This window comes from Haliotis asinina, chromosome 9 (genome assembly GCF_037392515.1).
Source record: "Haliotis asinina isolate JCU_RB_2024 chromosome 9, JCU_Hal_asi_v2, whole genome shotgun sequence".
Lineage (NCBI taxonomy): Eukaryota > Metazoa > Mollusca > Gastropoda > Lepetellida > Haliotidae > Haliotis > Haliotis asinina.
In genome coordinates this window covers 35680752-35699848 of record NC_090288.1, presented here as the reverse complement: position 1 = coordinate 35699848, position 19097 = coordinate 35680752, and the positions used below count along the sequence as shown (strand labels likewise).

The 19097-nt window shown below is 40.4% G+C and overlaps 1 protein-coding gene across 1 annotated transcript; it reads left to right on the top strand.

Annotated features, from left to right (window-relative positions):
• Positions 1-9883: 9883 nt before the first annotated feature.
• Positions 9884-16340, top strand: LOC137296438 (galactose-3-O-sulfotransferase 2-like). Its single transcript, XM_067828231.1, has 3 exons — positions 9884-9954; positions 12567-12629; positions 15158-16340. Exons 1-3 carry the CDS (start codon positions 9884-9886, stop codon positions 16338-16340), a joined length of 1317 nt encoding a protein of 438 aa, XP_067684332.1.
• The last annotated feature ends 2757 nt before the right edge of the window (positions 16341-19097 follow it).

Below are 19097 nucleotides of genomic sequence, written 5' to 3'. Positions count from 1 at the left end.
AATGTACACCTCTGAACACAGTACTGCCTTCAGATTTGCACTGCAGCGATGTCATAGCAAGCTATGTCATCAACGTCATGACGTCATAGATTTGTCAGGGAATCTACTGTCATAGAGGGTATTATATGAGTGCCCATGTCATACTACATGTATATTTACAACACAAGTGCTTAAATGTTAGTACTTCCCGAGCGAGAACGAGAGATATACCGATATTTAGGCACGAGGTTCGTAAACATAGTATGGTATGGGCACAAACATAATATTCTGTTTATTACTGAAGTCAAATTGAAGAAGATAAACCTAAATCTACTCTCAAACATGGGTTGGCTACCCACTGTAGTTGCATGTAGAACTGTAGTTGCGTGTAGAAATGACGTCATGGCATTGTTCATGACGTCATGGCATTGTTCATGACGTCACGTTACCATGACGAAGTGATATTTTGGGGCATCGTATGGAAAATATGAACCCCGATATATTTTCCCTCTTAGATAATAAAAAACGAAATCTCCTAGAGATATCGACTGATATCACCCAAGCGACATCTCCTATGGAATACAGTTTTGGACGATAATTGGATGATGTTCATCCATGAAATATGTTCTGAACTGATTTACTTACTTCTAAACATGCGACTCAAAGAAGTTATTATTGTTCACGTCATGAAATTGTATGAAGTAACATAAAATATTCACATCAGACCCGGATTAATTTTGTTGTAGTGATTTGTTGTAGTGATGTTGTAAATCATCAGAACCAAACCCCAAATTATAGACAATTAAATATTGAGCAGGAGGTGCAGTCTGTTTTTGTCTGTGGCATCAATGTTAGCACTAAGTTAGCACTGTGACCAAAGAGGTCTCGTTTCCCTCACCTGAGACCTGTAATAAATCTTTTCTTTCTTTCTTGTTTGGGGGTAATTTACTAAGATCATAATTATCACTTTCTATTTCAAACACAACACTTAAACGAAATTTAAAGTCACATCGGCAGTATTTCAGTCATATCCTGACGAAAACAAGTTTTAATTTCAAAATAAGTAAAGGTACATTATATAACTTATCAGCGAAGGACAGTAAAAACAACTAGAATATCACAGATATGGTTGTAAAACTAGTATGAATATCGAAAATATATCAACTATGAAAGACATAGACTAACAGCTAGTCTCTGAAATGAACACATTTTGCTGAAAAAACGTTCATAGTGAAAAAAAATAATATAATGAAATGGACCCCTATGGAAATCTAGACTTGCCACATTTTCTAGACTTGCGTGGGCTTTCTTGGATATACATACCTCAGGGTCTGGACGACAGTGAGTGAGTGAGTGAGTGAGTTTGGTTTTACGCCGCTTTTAGCAATATTCCAGCGATATCACGGCGGGGGACACCAGAAAATGGGCCTCACACATTGTACCCATGTACGACAGACTATGACAGACAATAGAATACAAAAAACGGGCTATACATCGCTAACAGCTGAAGGTGGGGGATCATGATACTAGGCAAACATACGAAAGACTCCTCTTGGTTTGACATGTCAAGATTCAAGGAAGTCTGTTCACCTTGACATTTCTTGTTTTATGCAGGCCCAGGCAATAATACTTCTTATACTATGCCGGTGTCATGGAGTTAGTACATATACAGTAGTTATGTGCTGCACGTGTATACATGTCTTCTATTGTTATCTACGATTTTATCTGTGATACCAATCTGTGATAGTGTCTAGTACTGGCACTTTTTTAGTAATATATCTCATGTGACATTTAAATAAAATATTATGTTATCTTATCTGGAAACGCATTCTCGAAACAAAGTTAAGTATGAGTTTTGACTTAAGTTACTCAAGTTTTGTCTCAAATTTCCCAGAATGTACTGAAATTGATATTAAACTCAAATACAGAAGACAGTTTGCGTTTTGTGAATATATTGCTTAAGTTGTTTGGGCCTTTTTATTTTAAAAATGCAGCTGAGTTAAAATTTCAGCTGTTTCAAATTGTCAAACTCAATTTGAAATTTGAGTAAAAACGTAAGTTTGTTTCGAGAAATTGGGGCCAGATCTTGTCTTAGCTTAACAGAAACACATCACTTTAAAGCGGGCAGACACGTCAGCACCAATCGTAGAAAGTAATGTAGACTACTTACACAGTATGTCATTACTTAGAAACCTGAGATAAAATACTTATGTTAGATACTTTCTGTTTATTTTAACATAACCACCACCCCTCCCCACTCCCCCGACATTATGAACATTTCAAATAAATGTATTGTTACTTCAGCAGCATGCCTGAGTCCAGGTATATGTAACTGAAAATATTTCTCAAACCAAATTTATTCCTAAGAAACTATTCTTTAATTTGAAAACACACACATAGACACACCTCGACATTATGTATCATTCTAACAGCAGAGTAGCAATCAGCTTCGTTGAAACTTCAAATAATAATCAAGCAAGGACCCTTGAATACATATATACTTCAGTACCGATACATGTACAAAGAAAACCCTAAGAAAAAAAGTGTCGAAAATAAGTTGAGGTTTGGAGGCTCACTCCTGTGGATTGAGATGGTACAACCCACTGTTGGTGCACTTCTGTGGGTGTTTGTGCGTATGCTACACTGCTGGGAGGGGTGCACATGATCCACTGGTTGGATAGGGAAGACCATGGGACGGTATGGAAGGAGAGGGGTTGGGGGAATACATTGCAGGGGAGGGTTGAAAGTATTTAGTTTGCCTCTGATGCTCTCTGTGTAGTCTGCCCAGCAACATTCAACTTGCGTGTATGAAATGAGAGACATGATTCCCTCCCTATCAGACACTTGTATGTGTCGTCTGCTACCTGGGCTCTTTCTGTCATATCAAACAAAGTGTCATGGCGCCTGATGGCAAAATAACTGAACGATATGAGACGTGGAATTTCTGAAAATAAGGTTGTCTTATCAACTGGTCATCATTACATTTAAAAATTGATGCTGAATGAAGAAATAATCGACAGTCATCGTACTCGATAAGGGCATGACGTGATTTATAAGTTGGTTAGACGATACATGGATCACTGTACTTCACCAAAGAGATTCCAGTGACCACTCTCGTCGTGTGCAAAATATTTCATCATTAACTTCAGTGCCCAAGGCAAGGACCATGGAATTTAAAGGTATGAACTTTCAAACTGAAATTAAACTGTTGTGTTCTGAAAACTGACTTCTGTATGATAACCTGCAGATATTTTTACATGAACAAATGTATTAACACTGACAAGAATCAGTATTAAACCTACAAACAACTAAACATGTTACACAATTAATGATTGTGGTACCAGTTAACCATGTTTACTAACTACAAATGAGTACATGTAGTTATCGTGCCAGCTCATATGTGTGCATATTAGTATCAGTCCGAAATTCAACATATTACTATTATCGCTATATCGCTATTACCATGGCGGTATAGAACTGAATATTAGTGTAAATACTTTAGAAGCACAATATTTGACTGGCTTGATGACAAGTGATAAATATTTCAGTGTGAAAGCAGCCAAGGATATTTTTGATAATATTATAAGTTGTTCACTGGAAACGAGAATGATTGAACCATAATAAACATCAACCCATGGGCCCCGAGGAATCAGTGAACAACGTATTTATCTTACCGAAAACTTCAATGTTAATTTTGACTACAATAAAGTGTACTAGAGTTTGGTCATTAGCTTATGGGCGACAGAAAAGAAAGAAAAACAAATTTAGAGTTATCTCCCTTCAATCAACTTTATTTTTTCGAGGTAAGGATTGCTAACACAAAGTAACAAATGAATTCGCACTCGGCACTCCGAGCGGATAACATAGAAAACAATAGAGGAACGCGCCACTAATCAGAAAACTTTTATGTGTGGGGAAATATGAGTGAGTGAGTGAGTGAGTGAGAGTTCAGTTTTACGCCGCACTCAGCGATATACCAGTTTTATGGCGGCTGTCTGTAAGTAATGGACCAGACAATCCAGTGATCAACAACATGGGCATCGATCTGCGCATTTGGGAACCGATGTTAACCAAGTCAGCGAGCCTGACCACCCGATCCCGTTAGTCGTCTCTTACGACAAGCCAAGTCGCAAGCATTGCGATTGTTTTACTGAAGACCAATCCTACCCCGGATCACCACAGGCAGTATTACTGTGTGTTCCAGAGTTTTGGGGCATGGACACCGAGGGACCAGTGACATATCAGAATGACATATGGACAGGATGACACAATGCCATTCAGAAAACGGTCACTTGTAACATGCTATATACTTACAGCAAAAGAAACCCGATTTTCAAAAAAAGAGTCTCATAAAAAACGCGTTCACGTTCATTTTTTCTGTTTAAAGACTTGACTAAAAGTCAGAGTTGCGTTTCTTTTGCTGTTCAGTGTACTTGGGATTACACTTTCTTAGAAAAGTGCATATTCTAGTTCACAGTTGAACCCACACCCTCAGAGTCAGGCACCTGATCGCCAGCACACGACACATGGCTGCATGGAATAATACTGATGTGTCTAAACATTTTAACTCACTCACTCACTCAAACATAATATTCCAACTTCTCCTGTATCATAATAAAAGTATTGTAATACAGTCGCAGCATTGATTAACACTATATCACCCTGCCATACAATACAGTCTTTCGTCTGATTGTCGTGAGGACAATCTGCCTCTTTCCACGTTGCTAGAGGCACAAAAGAAGATGCACATTTCCTTATGAGAAAATATTCCGATTGCATTGGAGAATTGGGGTTTGCGAATCACAAATATTTCACGGTCACAAACACACGTCCCCTAACAACTTAGCTACTAATTACACAGTGTATCGAGCATAACAGCTGAAGCAAACACGTGCAACATGTGTATAATATCATCAGTATATTTACAATATTAGTTAAATGCTCCGATCTATATGCAATGCAAATACGCAAATATTAGACAATCCCACATAAATGTATGTGTCAAGGTGTATTTGATCGGTGTTAATTGTCTCTGTTTTATGTTGACTGGTTTTCTCGTAGTTCCAAATCAGAGTATTTTCGTTCAGCTTAGATAGCGTGCGGCTTGTTTTATACCATGACAGTCTTATCTCAAGAATACATGAAGCAGTGTCTCATGAAGACCCGGGTTAGAATTGATCTTCAGCAAACTTATGCGACGAACATAACGTAAGCCCCAGAATACGTAGATTGATGTTCTTGTGAGGCATTTAGAAGTCGGTATTCTAATATACGACAAAATGTTATGGATGTCAACTTCTTCTTTATTGGTTTTTTTCACAACGTTTCTGGGCTATTCCTTGCCCCTTCGTCAGGTGGATGCTGATGTTGTTACAAAGGATTAAGCAATTGAGGCCAATGTGTTTGATTGGTGTACAATAGTGGGGAGTGATAGACTAACAATTTAGATACTAAGGGTGGGATGATGCTGTAACACTGGATTAGCAGATGACAGGTGAAGCCTTGCGTCTAATTGATTTCCCGGGCAATGGGTAGGTAGACCCCTTGGTCTCTGTTCATCTGTTTGGCTAATCTCTTGATGTTGATGGCTTCTGAGAGTTTGCGTCGTCGCCAATCATGGATGTTCGATGCTATGATGGTTGTTGCTTGCCAGTCAGTGGAGTGTGACGGATTGTTCACAATATGTTCAGAAAGGGCTGACGTTAGATCTGATTTTTCTATTGAAGTTCTATGCTCTTTCAGCCTAATGTCATTTGGGCGAGATGTCTCTCCTACATAGCTACTGCCACAGTCACACATACGTTTGTAGATGCAGTCCCTGGGCTTGTGAGTGGTCTTGGTTGGTGTACATCTGCCATTGGCCTTCAGAATGATCTTCAGTGTTTTGTCAGACTTGAAGGTCACATCTATACCGGCAGTTTTCTTGAGCAGTCGGCTGATGTGGTGGCTAATCTGACCTTGGTAGGGAATGTTAATTCTAACTGGTTATGGTTCAGGTTTTGGTTGGTGTTCTTCTTGCTACAAGTTGTTTCGGATAGCCGTTGAGGTTGATGAATGTAGTTCTTAGATGGTCTATTTCAGTTTGGAGATGGTCAGAATCACATATAGATTTGGCTCGTCTGGTTAGGGTGGAGACAATTGCACGTTTAATCTGGGGGTGATGGTTGGAGAGATAGTGAATATACTGGTCGGTGTGGGTGGGTTTTCTGTAGACGGAGAAGGTAATGTTGTTGGGGGAGTTCTGCAAGGATACATCTAGGAATGGTAGTTTCTGTTGATCTTCTATTTCCATCGTGAACTGGATGCGCAGGTGCTGCTTGTTGAGAGGATGACAGGGTCATGGTCGGGATCTAGGATGGTGTAGGTGTCATCCACCTTTCTGTACCAGCAGTGTGGTTATAAAGGAGATGTGGCCAGGGCTGTCTCTTCGAAGCTTTTCATGAAGATCTCGGTGAATATCGGTGACAGAGGTGAACCCATGGGGAGCCCATGGATTTTCTGGTAGATGTTGTCTTGCCAGGTGAAGTTGGATGTCTGAAAGCAGTTAGAAACTAATCTGACAATGTTGTCTACCGCGTGTCTTGTGTCCAGGCTGTCGTAGATTGATGTTCATGATATTGATCACTAGGTTGTTTGATCCAGACTCCATTATTTACAGACCGCCACCATCCACCTGGAATATTGCTGAATGCGACGTTAACGCCCTGGATGCAAGAGGGACATATTTGTCGCTCCTGTTCAAATCGAATAAAATTGAAAATCATTAACGAAGTATATGACATTAAGCAACAAACGACAGGTCATACAACAGCTCAGAGAATACCATTTTAGACATCTGCAGCGATATGGTAATCAGCGGTAAGGTCCTCCATTGTCATCCTCCATGAAGTACATACATCGTGTATGACTGGAATGCTGTATAAGGCAGTGTTGGATCAGTCTCACTTTCTACATTAATATTACCCCCCAAACAATGAATAGAAACAGATTTCATGGAACACGTTGTCGTCCACCAGCCTCAGATCCAGTTTAGATGTGCTATGGATACATCACAACGCCGGTTACGACGATTCTGGATTCAGAGGTACAGAGGTCAGTAAACCACCAAGTACAGTTTACGAATACCGCAGACAACACCATTTTCCGCCAATAAATACTTCTAAAGACACACTCAGTTGCAGTTTACGAATACACACACAAACGCACACCCAACAGCAACACCCACAGCAACACCCCATCTCCATGCACTTATCGGGGCGTATACCCTGGAGATATCCAGGGTGCGTCTAAGAATACTTACGTTACACTCAAGTGCATTATACGAACACTATGGACAAAAAGGAGCCTTCGCGAACTGAACTTCTTTAATTTTCTGACATGATGTTGGTCAGGTCATTTAACTGAACAATGTTTCAATGTCTGGAGAGTATCTTCAGCAGCGTGTACATACGATAAGTCCTTTATCAACGACACTGCGGTAAGCATTTAATCCAAAGTGTCCAAGGCGAAGTCTCGTAATTAAAGGAATCGGTGTTGGAGAAATCGAACTGTGATGTGTTCGGAGTGTGTGAAACGTTTTTGAAATGCCAAGGCAATATCTTAGTCAACGATTACACAATGGCTTGCCAAGAATCCGGGTCATTTTAACCCTAAGCAAGACCAAACGCGACTCGGTTGGAATGGGTGCTTTGTAGAGACTTGTTTGTAGACTTTTATTGATGCAGAAGTTTTAGATGCAGAAAGAGATGATGTTATTTGGTTTAAGCTGTCACGGAAGGTTGCGTCCGATTTTGTTTTTTAGTATTTTGCTATTTACCTCCATCACGATCAAAGGATGCGGAAGAGTTACTCCGTGAGAAATATCACCGACATCAAAGTGAAGGGATGACTGTTAACACGAGGACTCAGACAGAAAAAAACATTACATTGCTGGAGTAGACGAAGTACTTTACCCGTAAGGTCATAGACGAGAAGGGCAATGTCCATGAAGAGCTGTTTCTTGATTTCTTGATTAATAGCAATTTATGTATAGTAAACGGCCGAACTGATCACCATGATTACACTTACGTGTAACGGTTGTTCAGTCGTGGATTTTTTTCGTTCCATCACATTAAAATTTATCACTGCTTACTGACTTTAATGTGAAGTTTTGTCTAGTTTTGTAGACGCCTCTTCGGCCCCACTGCCCTACCTGACTACTCGGTGCTAACCTGTGAAGTGCGGGTCCCTCATATTGTCTTATGCAGCAAGGTGATACTTTACCCCATTTTGACCAAACACTAAAGCGTTATAAACAGCATGCTGTAGTACTGATTTTCTTAACGATACTGACAGGAAGATGAGTAATACCATCCTAAGAACGTCATTGCAGTTTATGATGAATTTCTTAGTTGTTTGTATACGGAGTTAGAAGATAAAGTAGGTACTTTTGACAGTAAGTGTAAGGCTAAAGATAAAAGTTACATAAAACTTACTGGGTTGAGTTGCAATCGGCCTAGGACCTTCTAGTAGTCTGCGAACGACATTGGCTGAAATGTAAAAAAATAACTCTACAAAGCGGGATCTCTAGCGGGTATTTGTCTCATATCGTAAGTCATTCGATAAACTGAATAGGAAATGCAAACGGGCATGTCAGATGCAACGCTAACGGTAGTTATAAGAGAAATTCAAACAGGGTGGCAGAAGGGATTTCATGAAGTATATTTGTAAGATTGGCTTCACTAACTCCATGGGAGTTAGTTTGCGATGGTTAACAAATCACAGACAGGACTCGTGTTTAGAACAGTGGAAATCTGACTATAGTTCGTTATATAATTCCAATCCTGCCTGTCTGACGATTGCTTTCATCAGCAAATTAACGAAGAGTTAAATAATCAAACCATTGACACCTCTCCAATACACATTAGCAGTCTTGAGGCCCTATACCACGTGATGAGGTTATGCTTTCAGTCATTCTTGCCAAGCGTGGCAAAGTCGTAGGTTGCGACTTTATAACGGCTGAAGCTCTCAAAAACCGCTACCTCTGTAGACCTTCTTAGTATTGATAGTATTGTAAAACCAGTTAGAAAGACCGACAGCGATCCACGTGACCCGCCAGGTTATCGCTGTATGTCTCTTCTTTCGGTTCCATGCAATGTATATTCCGATAATTAAAACTCACAACGCACTAGCTTCCTAGAAGCTAACGGTGTTTTAGTGGATAAGCAAAATCGGTTTCGTCGTACGTGCGTGTAATACAGTAAAACATATATACACCCTCGGTTATCAATAACAGGGAAGCGGGCAAGCCATCTACATTTATTTGTTACAAAGATGCAATGAAAGCTATGAAATGCAATGATGACACTGGTCATATCAACTGAAAGAAGCTTAGAACATTTAGACTTTTCAATACCTTTTTACATGCATCGTTTTTTAAATAGGCTACGCAGATGTCCGTTGGCCGCATTACGTTGCAGTTCTCTCCCTTTGGAGATAGGAGTATGGTGATCTTCGCGTCCTAAGATCGGCTTCCATCTGCGTGTATAAAGGTTTGTCCACAGTCCATGGCATTGAAGATGAGATACACTCTTTGACAGAGTGAGAATTCTATGCCGATTTACGCTAAGAACTGTTCCAGATCTCTTCCTCAACTGATACCAACATCTGCGGAAAAATAACCAGAAAACAATTAATAAGCTGGATGCAAAATGGTAACCTTACTAATAAACTAGCCGCAGTTGTAACTGCTTTTTATTATGAGGAGGAGACTCTATTCTACAATCTTATAAGAAATACTTTTCTCATTTAGTACCCATTTTCAGCATCAGATGTATGTTCTGGCTCTGTGACACCGGGACTGTGGCGGTTTACCGTTGGTCCCGCCCGCGGCCATCTTCTTTCCTCTCCACTCTCAACACACACCATGGCGGGACTGGACATTCGGTGGGGATTTGGCCATTTTGGGGTGGGCTGCCCTGACGCCGATGTCACAGAGTTAGTACATACACAATACTTATGTGCTGCATGTGCATACATGTCTTCTATTGTTATGTTGGATTTTATCTGTGATACCAATCTGTGACAGTGTCTAGTTGGCCATATGGCCGGATGGTAGACTTTTTGACGGTTCTTTCTGTGTGACACTTTTTCAATAATGAATAGCATGTGACACTTAAATAGAATCTTACTCTATCTTATCTTATTAAGTGAATTCAATTTTACACAGGAAAAAAAACCGAGTGTATGACCCCACCAGTAATGCAAGCATCCCACAACTGTTGCCAAATCGAATCTGGGTTGGATTCAAATTTCTAATATCGTTACTTCCGGATCTAGAAAGATAGATTGGCCTGTTATATGATTTCCGTGCAGCCCAACATGAGCTGGAATCCAATATCACAAGTAGCATACTTTGAATTCAGAAGTGTACCCAACTTAAATATTTCATAAAGTGACACTTCTTGAACTGTTGGTAATACATTAGATTGCCCTAACAGTTGCCATAGAGTCAGCAATATAACTGCCTCATATATCTTTATCCACCGTAGGGATTGAAAAATAGCTACAAGTTCAGATAGTCATTTAGTCTGAACACATCTGCGATGTACAATCTGGAATTCAAGATGCCCCAGTAGTTCAAAACAAGGCGGACTCCCCTGAGGTATCGGTAAATATATGTGAGAAGTTGGCTTTATGTTCATGCATAAAATCCTCAGACACAGCTTTCAAATTTTGACTAATTCTTTTGGATCATAACGACGATCGTGGGTTGTTAGAAGCAGCCAATGTGCAGTATGTCGAGGTGCAGACGAATCAGCTGGATGGCATTAAAGAACCCCGTGGTTACCGGTAAGTGTTTGGATACTCAAACCAAGAGGACCTACAGAAAATAAAGTTTTGTTTAGGTTTTATATCTGCTGTTTACAGTATTGTTTGTTGCCCGTCCTGGTCTCCGTAACCTGGCCACCGCATGCTCCGTATGCCATACAAGCACGTGCAGTTGATGCGTGTGGCGCGCTAGAGGCTGTATCACTGCATTGGTCGGCTAGTAATAAAAGACGATGTAAACCTGATGTGTCCTGTGTTGAATAGATAGATGAAATAAACGAAAGCACTACTGGTCGTTACCATGTGACCATGTCACATAATCACAACAATTACTTACCTAACCATTAGGAGAATTATGGTTGGTGGTTAGATGTCAGTTAGAGATTGAGAGAAATAAATTCACATAGACCTTAAATGCATTTCTAAACATTCAACCTCGAGAGCTGAAACTGTGATACTAACAAAGGTACCCGTGCACATTCGCAAAGTCTTTTACTGAATACGAACAAAATTGGCGAGACGACATTTGGAGGCAGACACAAATGCCTGGCAATCAAACCATGATAGTATTAATAGTATTACAAGTCGTAAGCTTTTTCAATATCGATCGCGTACAACAAGTACTCTTGACTGCGAAAAGCTTTTTATGGTTCAGTCTGGAGACGTGCATGAACTCCCCTTTCTGAAGCCTGACTATTAGCTTGACAGAAACCTGTAATGTGGCTAATGTTTCCATAAAAAGGAAGTCAGTTTAGTTGATCTGTATGGAGTAGGCACATGTCGAACCTTGCCTCTTTTTTGCACTGGAACAATGATGACGTGTTTCCAGGATTAATGAATAGTGCCAGGACTGATATTTAAATGATCTCTTGTAGTTCAAAGTGAAAAATATCACATATGTGTACGCTAGAGGAGGACATCTTGATTACCAAACTTCACATTGTGTAGAAACTTCGATGGCAGAGTTGGTTAGGTAGCTGTCGTTCTTCTCGAAGGCGTGATAGGGAAAGAGATGATAATAGTACTCAGAGATGTAGGGGAACAACGATTAGTACGGTGAATATAACACCTGTTAGCCATATGTCTTTCATATCCAACCTCCCCCGGATAAATAGACACAGTTACTCCCACCTGGGTTGGTCAAGCTGTAGTGGTACACTTTTTCTGTGTATGAATATTGGTAACCATTGTGATGCAAGAGAATCACACACGATCCAGGCGGGAAGGTAGGCTAGTTCAATTTGTTATATGAATTTTTATTGATTTCGTTTCAGTTAAAGGGGGTAAACCTAGTCGTTTTAAGTCTTGTTTGTGAGATCGAAGGCCTAAGACCAGTTCTTGTACGACTGTGAGAAAACACCTCAAAACGCTTCTGTCTCAGAGCGCTACAGTTGCCTGCGAACACGAGTGTAGAACACTACAATAAATTCTTTCTAAAAAAAACTCCGAAAGATTGTGTGTATGTGTGCGCTGAAATGGAGTCCAACGCAGGCGTGTAGACGCTATCACAGGCGTGTCCACGTAAATACAGAGAAATTTCCAGCTTGGGGGTCTCCACTTACGCTAGATATTTAAATGCAACTGGAGGATAACACATGCCTTCATTATGATCAACATAATTCTGTAGTTAGGACAGCCCCTTGGTTAAAGCGTTCGCGGTTCGATTCCCCAGATGTGAGAAGCCCATTACCGGTCTTCATCGCCGTGATATTGCTGGAATATTGCAAGAGCGGCGTAAACCAATATTCACTCGATACATATATTTTTGTTCATTTCAGATCTCCATTAAACCCTTCCAACCACAGCATGTTATGCGCTAAACGGAAAATGACTTTTTTAAGGTAGGAGTCGGATTTATATTTTACGGTTCACGTATCATTTATGTCAGAGAACCAGTGAACAAACGGCAATGTTTACAATGTGTAAACATGAATTGGTTGGTTCGTAAACAATTCCTTAAAACGGTGACTTACAACTACCTTAAATCGGTCAATAAAGACTAGAAAACAACGTGATCACTAAGAATGAAGATTTATGGATATCAACTTCTTTATATGAGAACACAACGTTTCGGAGTTAATGCTTACTCCTTCATCACTTGACGACCTCAGGTGATGAAGAAGTAAGCATTAACTCCGAAACGTTGTGTTCTCATATAAAGAAGTTGATATCCATAAATCTTCATTCTTATGCATTTCACTTCTAAATGCCCTTCAAAGACTTGAAACGTGATCACTGTCCCCGAGTTGAGTTTTACCGGGTTGTTTAGCGTTTTTGTTTTTTTTGTTTGTTTTTTTTTGTTACTACATGACAGCAATCTGATAATACTTCTCTCTGGGACCCGTGAAGGTCCCGGGTAGACCAGGTCTTCAGCAACCCATGCTTGCCATAAAAGGGGACTATGCTTGTCGTAAGAGGCGACTAACAGGATCGGGTGGTCAGGCACACTGACTTGGTTGACTCATGTCATCGGTTCCCAGTTGCATAGATCGATGCTCATGTTGTTGGTCACTGGATTGTCTAGTCCAGACTCGATTATTTACAGACCGCCACCATATAGATGGAATATTGCTAAGTGCGGCGTAAAACTAAACTCACTCACTCACTTCTCTCTGGACCACACAGTCCAGTGATCAACAGCATGAGTATCGCCCTACGCAAATGGGATACGATGACAAGTCAGCGATCCTGACCACCCGACCCCGTTACTGAAGATCAATTCTAATCCGGATCTTCGCGGACTGTTTAGGGCGGGAGCATCACGACGTGTCACGTCACTATAGTTGGAAGGCCAACAACATGCTGTGCCGTTTACAGATTACCGTTTCCAAGCGGAGACATTACGCTGACAAAGTTCAAATTTATCTCTAAATGTTTCATTTGCAACCTCACGGTACGCGTTCGGTTTTAAATTAAATTTAGAGCTATTAAAATTTATTTCGTGTGTTTCTTGTGTTTTTGGTATTGTTTTTCAAATTACTGATTGTACAAATTATTCTCAGTACATCACAATGCACAACCTTGTAGATGTCCTTTCCATACATACATCATTCGTTGGTGTACCTATTATTGCTATGTCGCTGCAAACTAGCACAAACTCTCTAAATTTTTCATTTGAAACCCCACGGTATGCGTTCGATTTTTAAATTAAATTTAGAGCTATTATAATTTCGTTACACACCTCTGACGTTCAAAGACAGTATGTTTATCTCCTGATTGGCCGTCTGCAGCTGATTAACCCAGCTAGTTTGCACATTTTGATGTTCTGAGAATAATTTGTACAATCAGTAATTAGGAAACCAATACAAAAAAAACCCAAGAAAATGGGTCAATACAAACGTCACACTCTTTTCGTCCCCCAATGCTCTTTACTATATTTATTGCATGCACATGTATGACATATATCACTATTGTATCCATAACAGCTTCTGAAAAGAAGAAGCCCATTATCCAAACTCGATAGGCAAAGACGAAAAGTCTGTGAACGTCAATTTTCTATGCTGGCTTTTGGAATAACATTGACATACCTGATGGGTGTATACACAATATCAGCTCATGATGTGGATGTTTCCCATAAAACATTGCAGGCGGAAGATGTTCCATAAAATGTAATGTCCTTATGGGGAACTGTGCCTCTCAGATTCATGCTATAATGTCCACTACTTCCTCTCAACTGGCCAACTCGTACTCTTCTGGTTACAGGGTCATGTGTTATACGAAGGGGCAAGGAATAGCCAAGAAAACAATAAAGAAGAAGTTGACATCCATAACATTTTGTCGTATATTAGAATGCCGACTTTTAAATGCCTCCCATGAACCTCAAGGTCATGTATGTTCAGCAGGTAATACAAAAGCCGATGCCGATGGAACTTATGCGGGGGGAGGGGGGATGGGGAGGGGGCACTTAGGTAGTATCAAAGAGAAAAAAATCACGACTTGAAACCAACAATCAGTTATACCTGCTTGGGTGGTCAGTGAAGACATGACGTCGTATTGATCACATTCGGTTCAATATCTGCTGAAAACAGATGGAAATGACCCTCCTCAGTGAGTCTCTTGCGATGAGATGTTCACATCAAACATTCTGTTTAACTGTCTGGACATTTCCTAGCCAGGGATTCACATTATTATTCTGTTTTCACACGTCATCTAAATCGTAAGTTTGTATATCTGTGAAACATTTCCTGCTTTTGAAATATGTATTTTAACATCCTACCTTGTAATTGTAACTAAAATACGTGTGAAGATTTCATCTCGTTGCTATGTGACTGAAACAATGCCGATACGACGTAAAATCTCAACTCACTCACCCATTATAAGGACATGATATAACGTGATGCAATGTTGATGTAACACTGTCATGTTTCAGGTTGTTCCTCCAGGTTTCAGTCGTTGCCATCATAGTAGTCTTCAGCATAAGCTACAGTAATTTCGGAGAGGTGTTTCGAAGGAATATACTTATTTCAAGGTTCGACAACAACCAATGTATCTGTGATGGCGGTCCGACGGCGATGGCGTCAACTGTTCTTCAAAGAGATCGTCGATATTCATCTGAGGTTCGCCATATTGCTTTCTTGAAGGTCCACAAATGCGCCAGTTCCACCATGCTGAATATATTTTATAGGTTCGGTTATAAAAGGGGACTTAACTTCGTTCTTCCCATCCAAGGTAATTACCTACGTATGATTCACCAAAAAGGATTGATATCAGTTGTCCCCCCACCCGCAATGTCCGGGTATGACATCCTCTGCAACCATGTGACTAAATTCAACAGAGAACAATTCTCTCGTTACCTACCACCAGACTCCAAATATATCGCCATAGTTCGAGAACCTTTCCAACGAATGTATTCAGCCTTTCACTATTATCGGGACGTACTACACTTTCCGATCCTAACAAAGGTTGGAGGTCTGGACCCATTTAAAACCTACCTCAACAATATCACATCACTGGAAACCATGTGGGGAGATCATTCATATACTAATAACAAGATGGCAAGAGATTTTGGTTTTCCAACTCAGGATTACAAAAACATCTCAAAGTTCAAAACGTACCTCAGAACACTGGACAAACAGTTCCACCTTGTTATGGTCTCGGAGATGTTCCTAGAATCACTGGTGCTCTTGCGAAGGTTGTTGAAATGGTCAATGGAAGATGTGATATTTCTGACAATAAATGTGCATGAACACAAACAGCTCACAACAGACGCTAGCTCGGAGAAACTCGAACCTTTCTTAGCTCTTGATCGTATCCTGTACGGTCACTATGTGACAAGACTGAAGGAACAGATTAACGAACAAGGACCTGATTTTCAGAAAGAGCTTCAATACTTCAAAGATGTTAACTCCAGAGTCACGGATCTTTGCAGTGCAAATATGACTACCAACAAAATGCTGTCATTCAGGACAAATGAATGGCATGACGATTTCACTATCACGTTACAGGACTGTGACATGCTTAGCAAAAAGGAGATCACATTTTTGAATTTTGTGAGGAGTAAACAAACTGAACGCGTAAAGACGTATGGAGCTAATATAAGTTACTTTCAGTAAGGTTTATCCCTCTACATATTACACCCTTTTAAACAGAACCGCACGAGTTAGTTTTAAAAGAATTTATTGAGTTATTTTATGAGCAATTATTTCGTGCAAATTCAATGGTAACAAGTGGAAATTCACACGTCTGTAAACAAAGAGTTCGCCAACACAAAGTCAGCTGTATTGTTGTGTTTCTGTTTACTTGAGTCCACAACATGACTTAAATGTCAGAACCATTGGCAACGATTATTGATCGGCATTGTCACGGCACAGACTGAATATGCTCGAGGTCGAAGTCGCTCCTGGGGAATTCTTCCCCACTCATCCTGCAATGCGATGGCCAGTTATGGAAGTGTCTCGTGCGTGATTTGACGTTGACGTGCGTGATTTGACGTTGACGTGCGTGATTTGACGTTGAAGTGCGTGATTTGACGTTGACGTTGAGTTATTCCATTGTTTTTCTATGGATCTGATGACAGAGCCAGGGAAGACATTGATTATAAAACTGGTAAGGTAGCGGACCGTGAAACGTGCTATAGTGAGGTAGCTTTGTCATGCTGGAACAACGTCCTCTGTCGGTCTATAATCGAAGCATGTGAGGTGCAAGAACTTCGTTGATGGACAGATTTGCTGTCAAATACCCTTGAACGACCACTAAATCCGACTTTTGTGCTCTGTACATTCCAACTTCACGCAATCCTCACTTTACGCAATCGATTCCTGACAGTTTGGTCGGAGTTTCTTCTCTTCCGCTTACTTGCACGCGCATTTTCTTTGCATATGTTTTCGTAGTGACGTTTTGGTGGACATTTCTTCAAACGCTACTGATTAAAACAAAGGAAAAAGTTAAATTGCCGCGTTTTGGCACAGAAGCTGTTTACAGTCACACACACACATGATAGTAAAGTATAGTTGTAAAGTGCTTGCCGCAGCTACATGTGTCCAGAATTCTCAAACAAGCCTTTTTCTGCTCTTCTTTTCTTCAAGAGTGTATTATGCATAAAATTATGGTGTATTTCACTACTGGCCGCACCGCTTGTAATTTGCAAAGCAAGGAGGGCTTCGTGCAATATTGTTCTAATCTGTTGTATGTGAAATCTGATTGGTGTGATTTTTCCTTTTGAAATACAACGTGAATTCAGACAGCAAAACTGAACATGATTATAAACTTCGACTCGTAAGCTAAAAACAATCAGTTACAGTTGGTTTAACAATCTTAGATATTCGATTATATATCATTTTTAACATAATATCAGGCTAATTTTCTTTATGCCATCTTTCAAAAACATGTATATTCATTGTCACTTTCATACTGGAAAATTCGGATCGGCTGAAAAACAGATCATTGTCTACATAGGTCAGTGAGACGTACGTTTCAGTTTGTCTGGTTGCTGGTTCAGACCCCCGATTCGCTGATGATGACACACATCCATTCTAGCAGGAACCCGATTTTATCACAACCATGTGACATCTACTTCCGTAAAGTACAGGTCCGACTGCGTGGTATATGTCTCCTTGTCAACGTATCATCCAGGTATATCTCAGACTCTGTTTACAAATACTCTGCAGTGAAAGAGTAAGTTAGCATTTATCTTTGCTTCGACATTTTTTCAGCTGTACAGATACCAACTTAAGTTATACATATACACAGATGTTCATCAGAAATAAATGTCACACCTTGTGATAATCATTTTATGGCACTTCAGTCACCTGGCTAGCTATTCTCAAAACGTTCGTAGCGCTACGAACTTCTCCAGCCCATTCTTAACATATTGTCTACGGTCAAAGTTAAGAATTCTTAGGGCTACGGACGCTTCGAGAATAAGGGCTCTGGCCATCACACAATTCCTAAACAAACGGACATGCAGATAGTTTTACACGTATATATTTACAATGTATGACACCGACAGACTTCTTTAAGTGAAGGTTGTCAATTGACTTCATGATATCTCTCTCATTTTTGGGTGTCCCACCTCACTGAATAACGTGTCGAGTGAGTTTCACGCCGCTTTGAGCAATACTCCAGCAATAGCAAATCACAAAACACCAGAAATGGCGTTCACACATTTACCTATGTGGGCGAATCGACCCGGGTCGTGACGACCAAACTCCTTAAGCACGAGGCTGCCACACCGCCCCGTCATACGATGTCGAGTATATATACACCCACGCGCATAATAAACGTTTTCATCCAAACAGGCAAGAAACTCGGAACCTAAATTGATATGAAGTTTTGGCACATAGTGAAACCTGATGGTATTATCAATAATTTTTGTTGCGTTTTACAAGGCCGAGTAAAAGTATATCAATAGAAGGAATCACCAAAACGCACCATACCAATGAGCATGTGGGTATCATGCACTGACTTCTCGTGAAACCGAAGCCCACGAATTGTCACCGCCACTGGTTGGTATAAGGCTGCACAGGAATTGGGTTTATCACTCCTTGTTGAACAGTGCCACCTTTAACTCAAATTGAAAGAAACCAGGCTGTCGGACGTTTGGAAGCTGGAGTGTCCGCCCAACATGTTACCTGTCATTTCGACTAAATTATTCTACGACTTACCTACCGTCTCCAACATCGATACAACGCTACACAAACCGTAGATGACCTTCCTCGAAACTGTCGTCCGGAGGTCACCTTCCCTCGTCATGATCGGCACATTTCCGTTCTTGTCAACCCCTTTACCTTTCGAAAACTTAATAATGTCATCAATCTTGGTAGCGAATGATATGTCTTCACTCATTTGTTTTTGTCTAGCAGAGACTATTT

Coding starts and splice junctions, on each gene's coding strand:
- LOC137296438 (XM_067828231.1), top strand. CDS start 9,884: ATGGCGGGACTGGACATTCGGTGGGGATTTGGCCATTTTGGGGTGGGC. Junction 9,955..12,566: donor CCTGACGCCGATGTCACAGA/GTTAGTACATAC, acceptor TGTTCATTTCAG/ATCTCCATTAAACCCTTCCA. Junction 12,630..15,157: donor CGGAAAATGACTTTTTTAAG/GTAGGAGTCGGA, acceptor GTCATGTTTCAG/GTTGTTCCTCCAGGTTTCAG.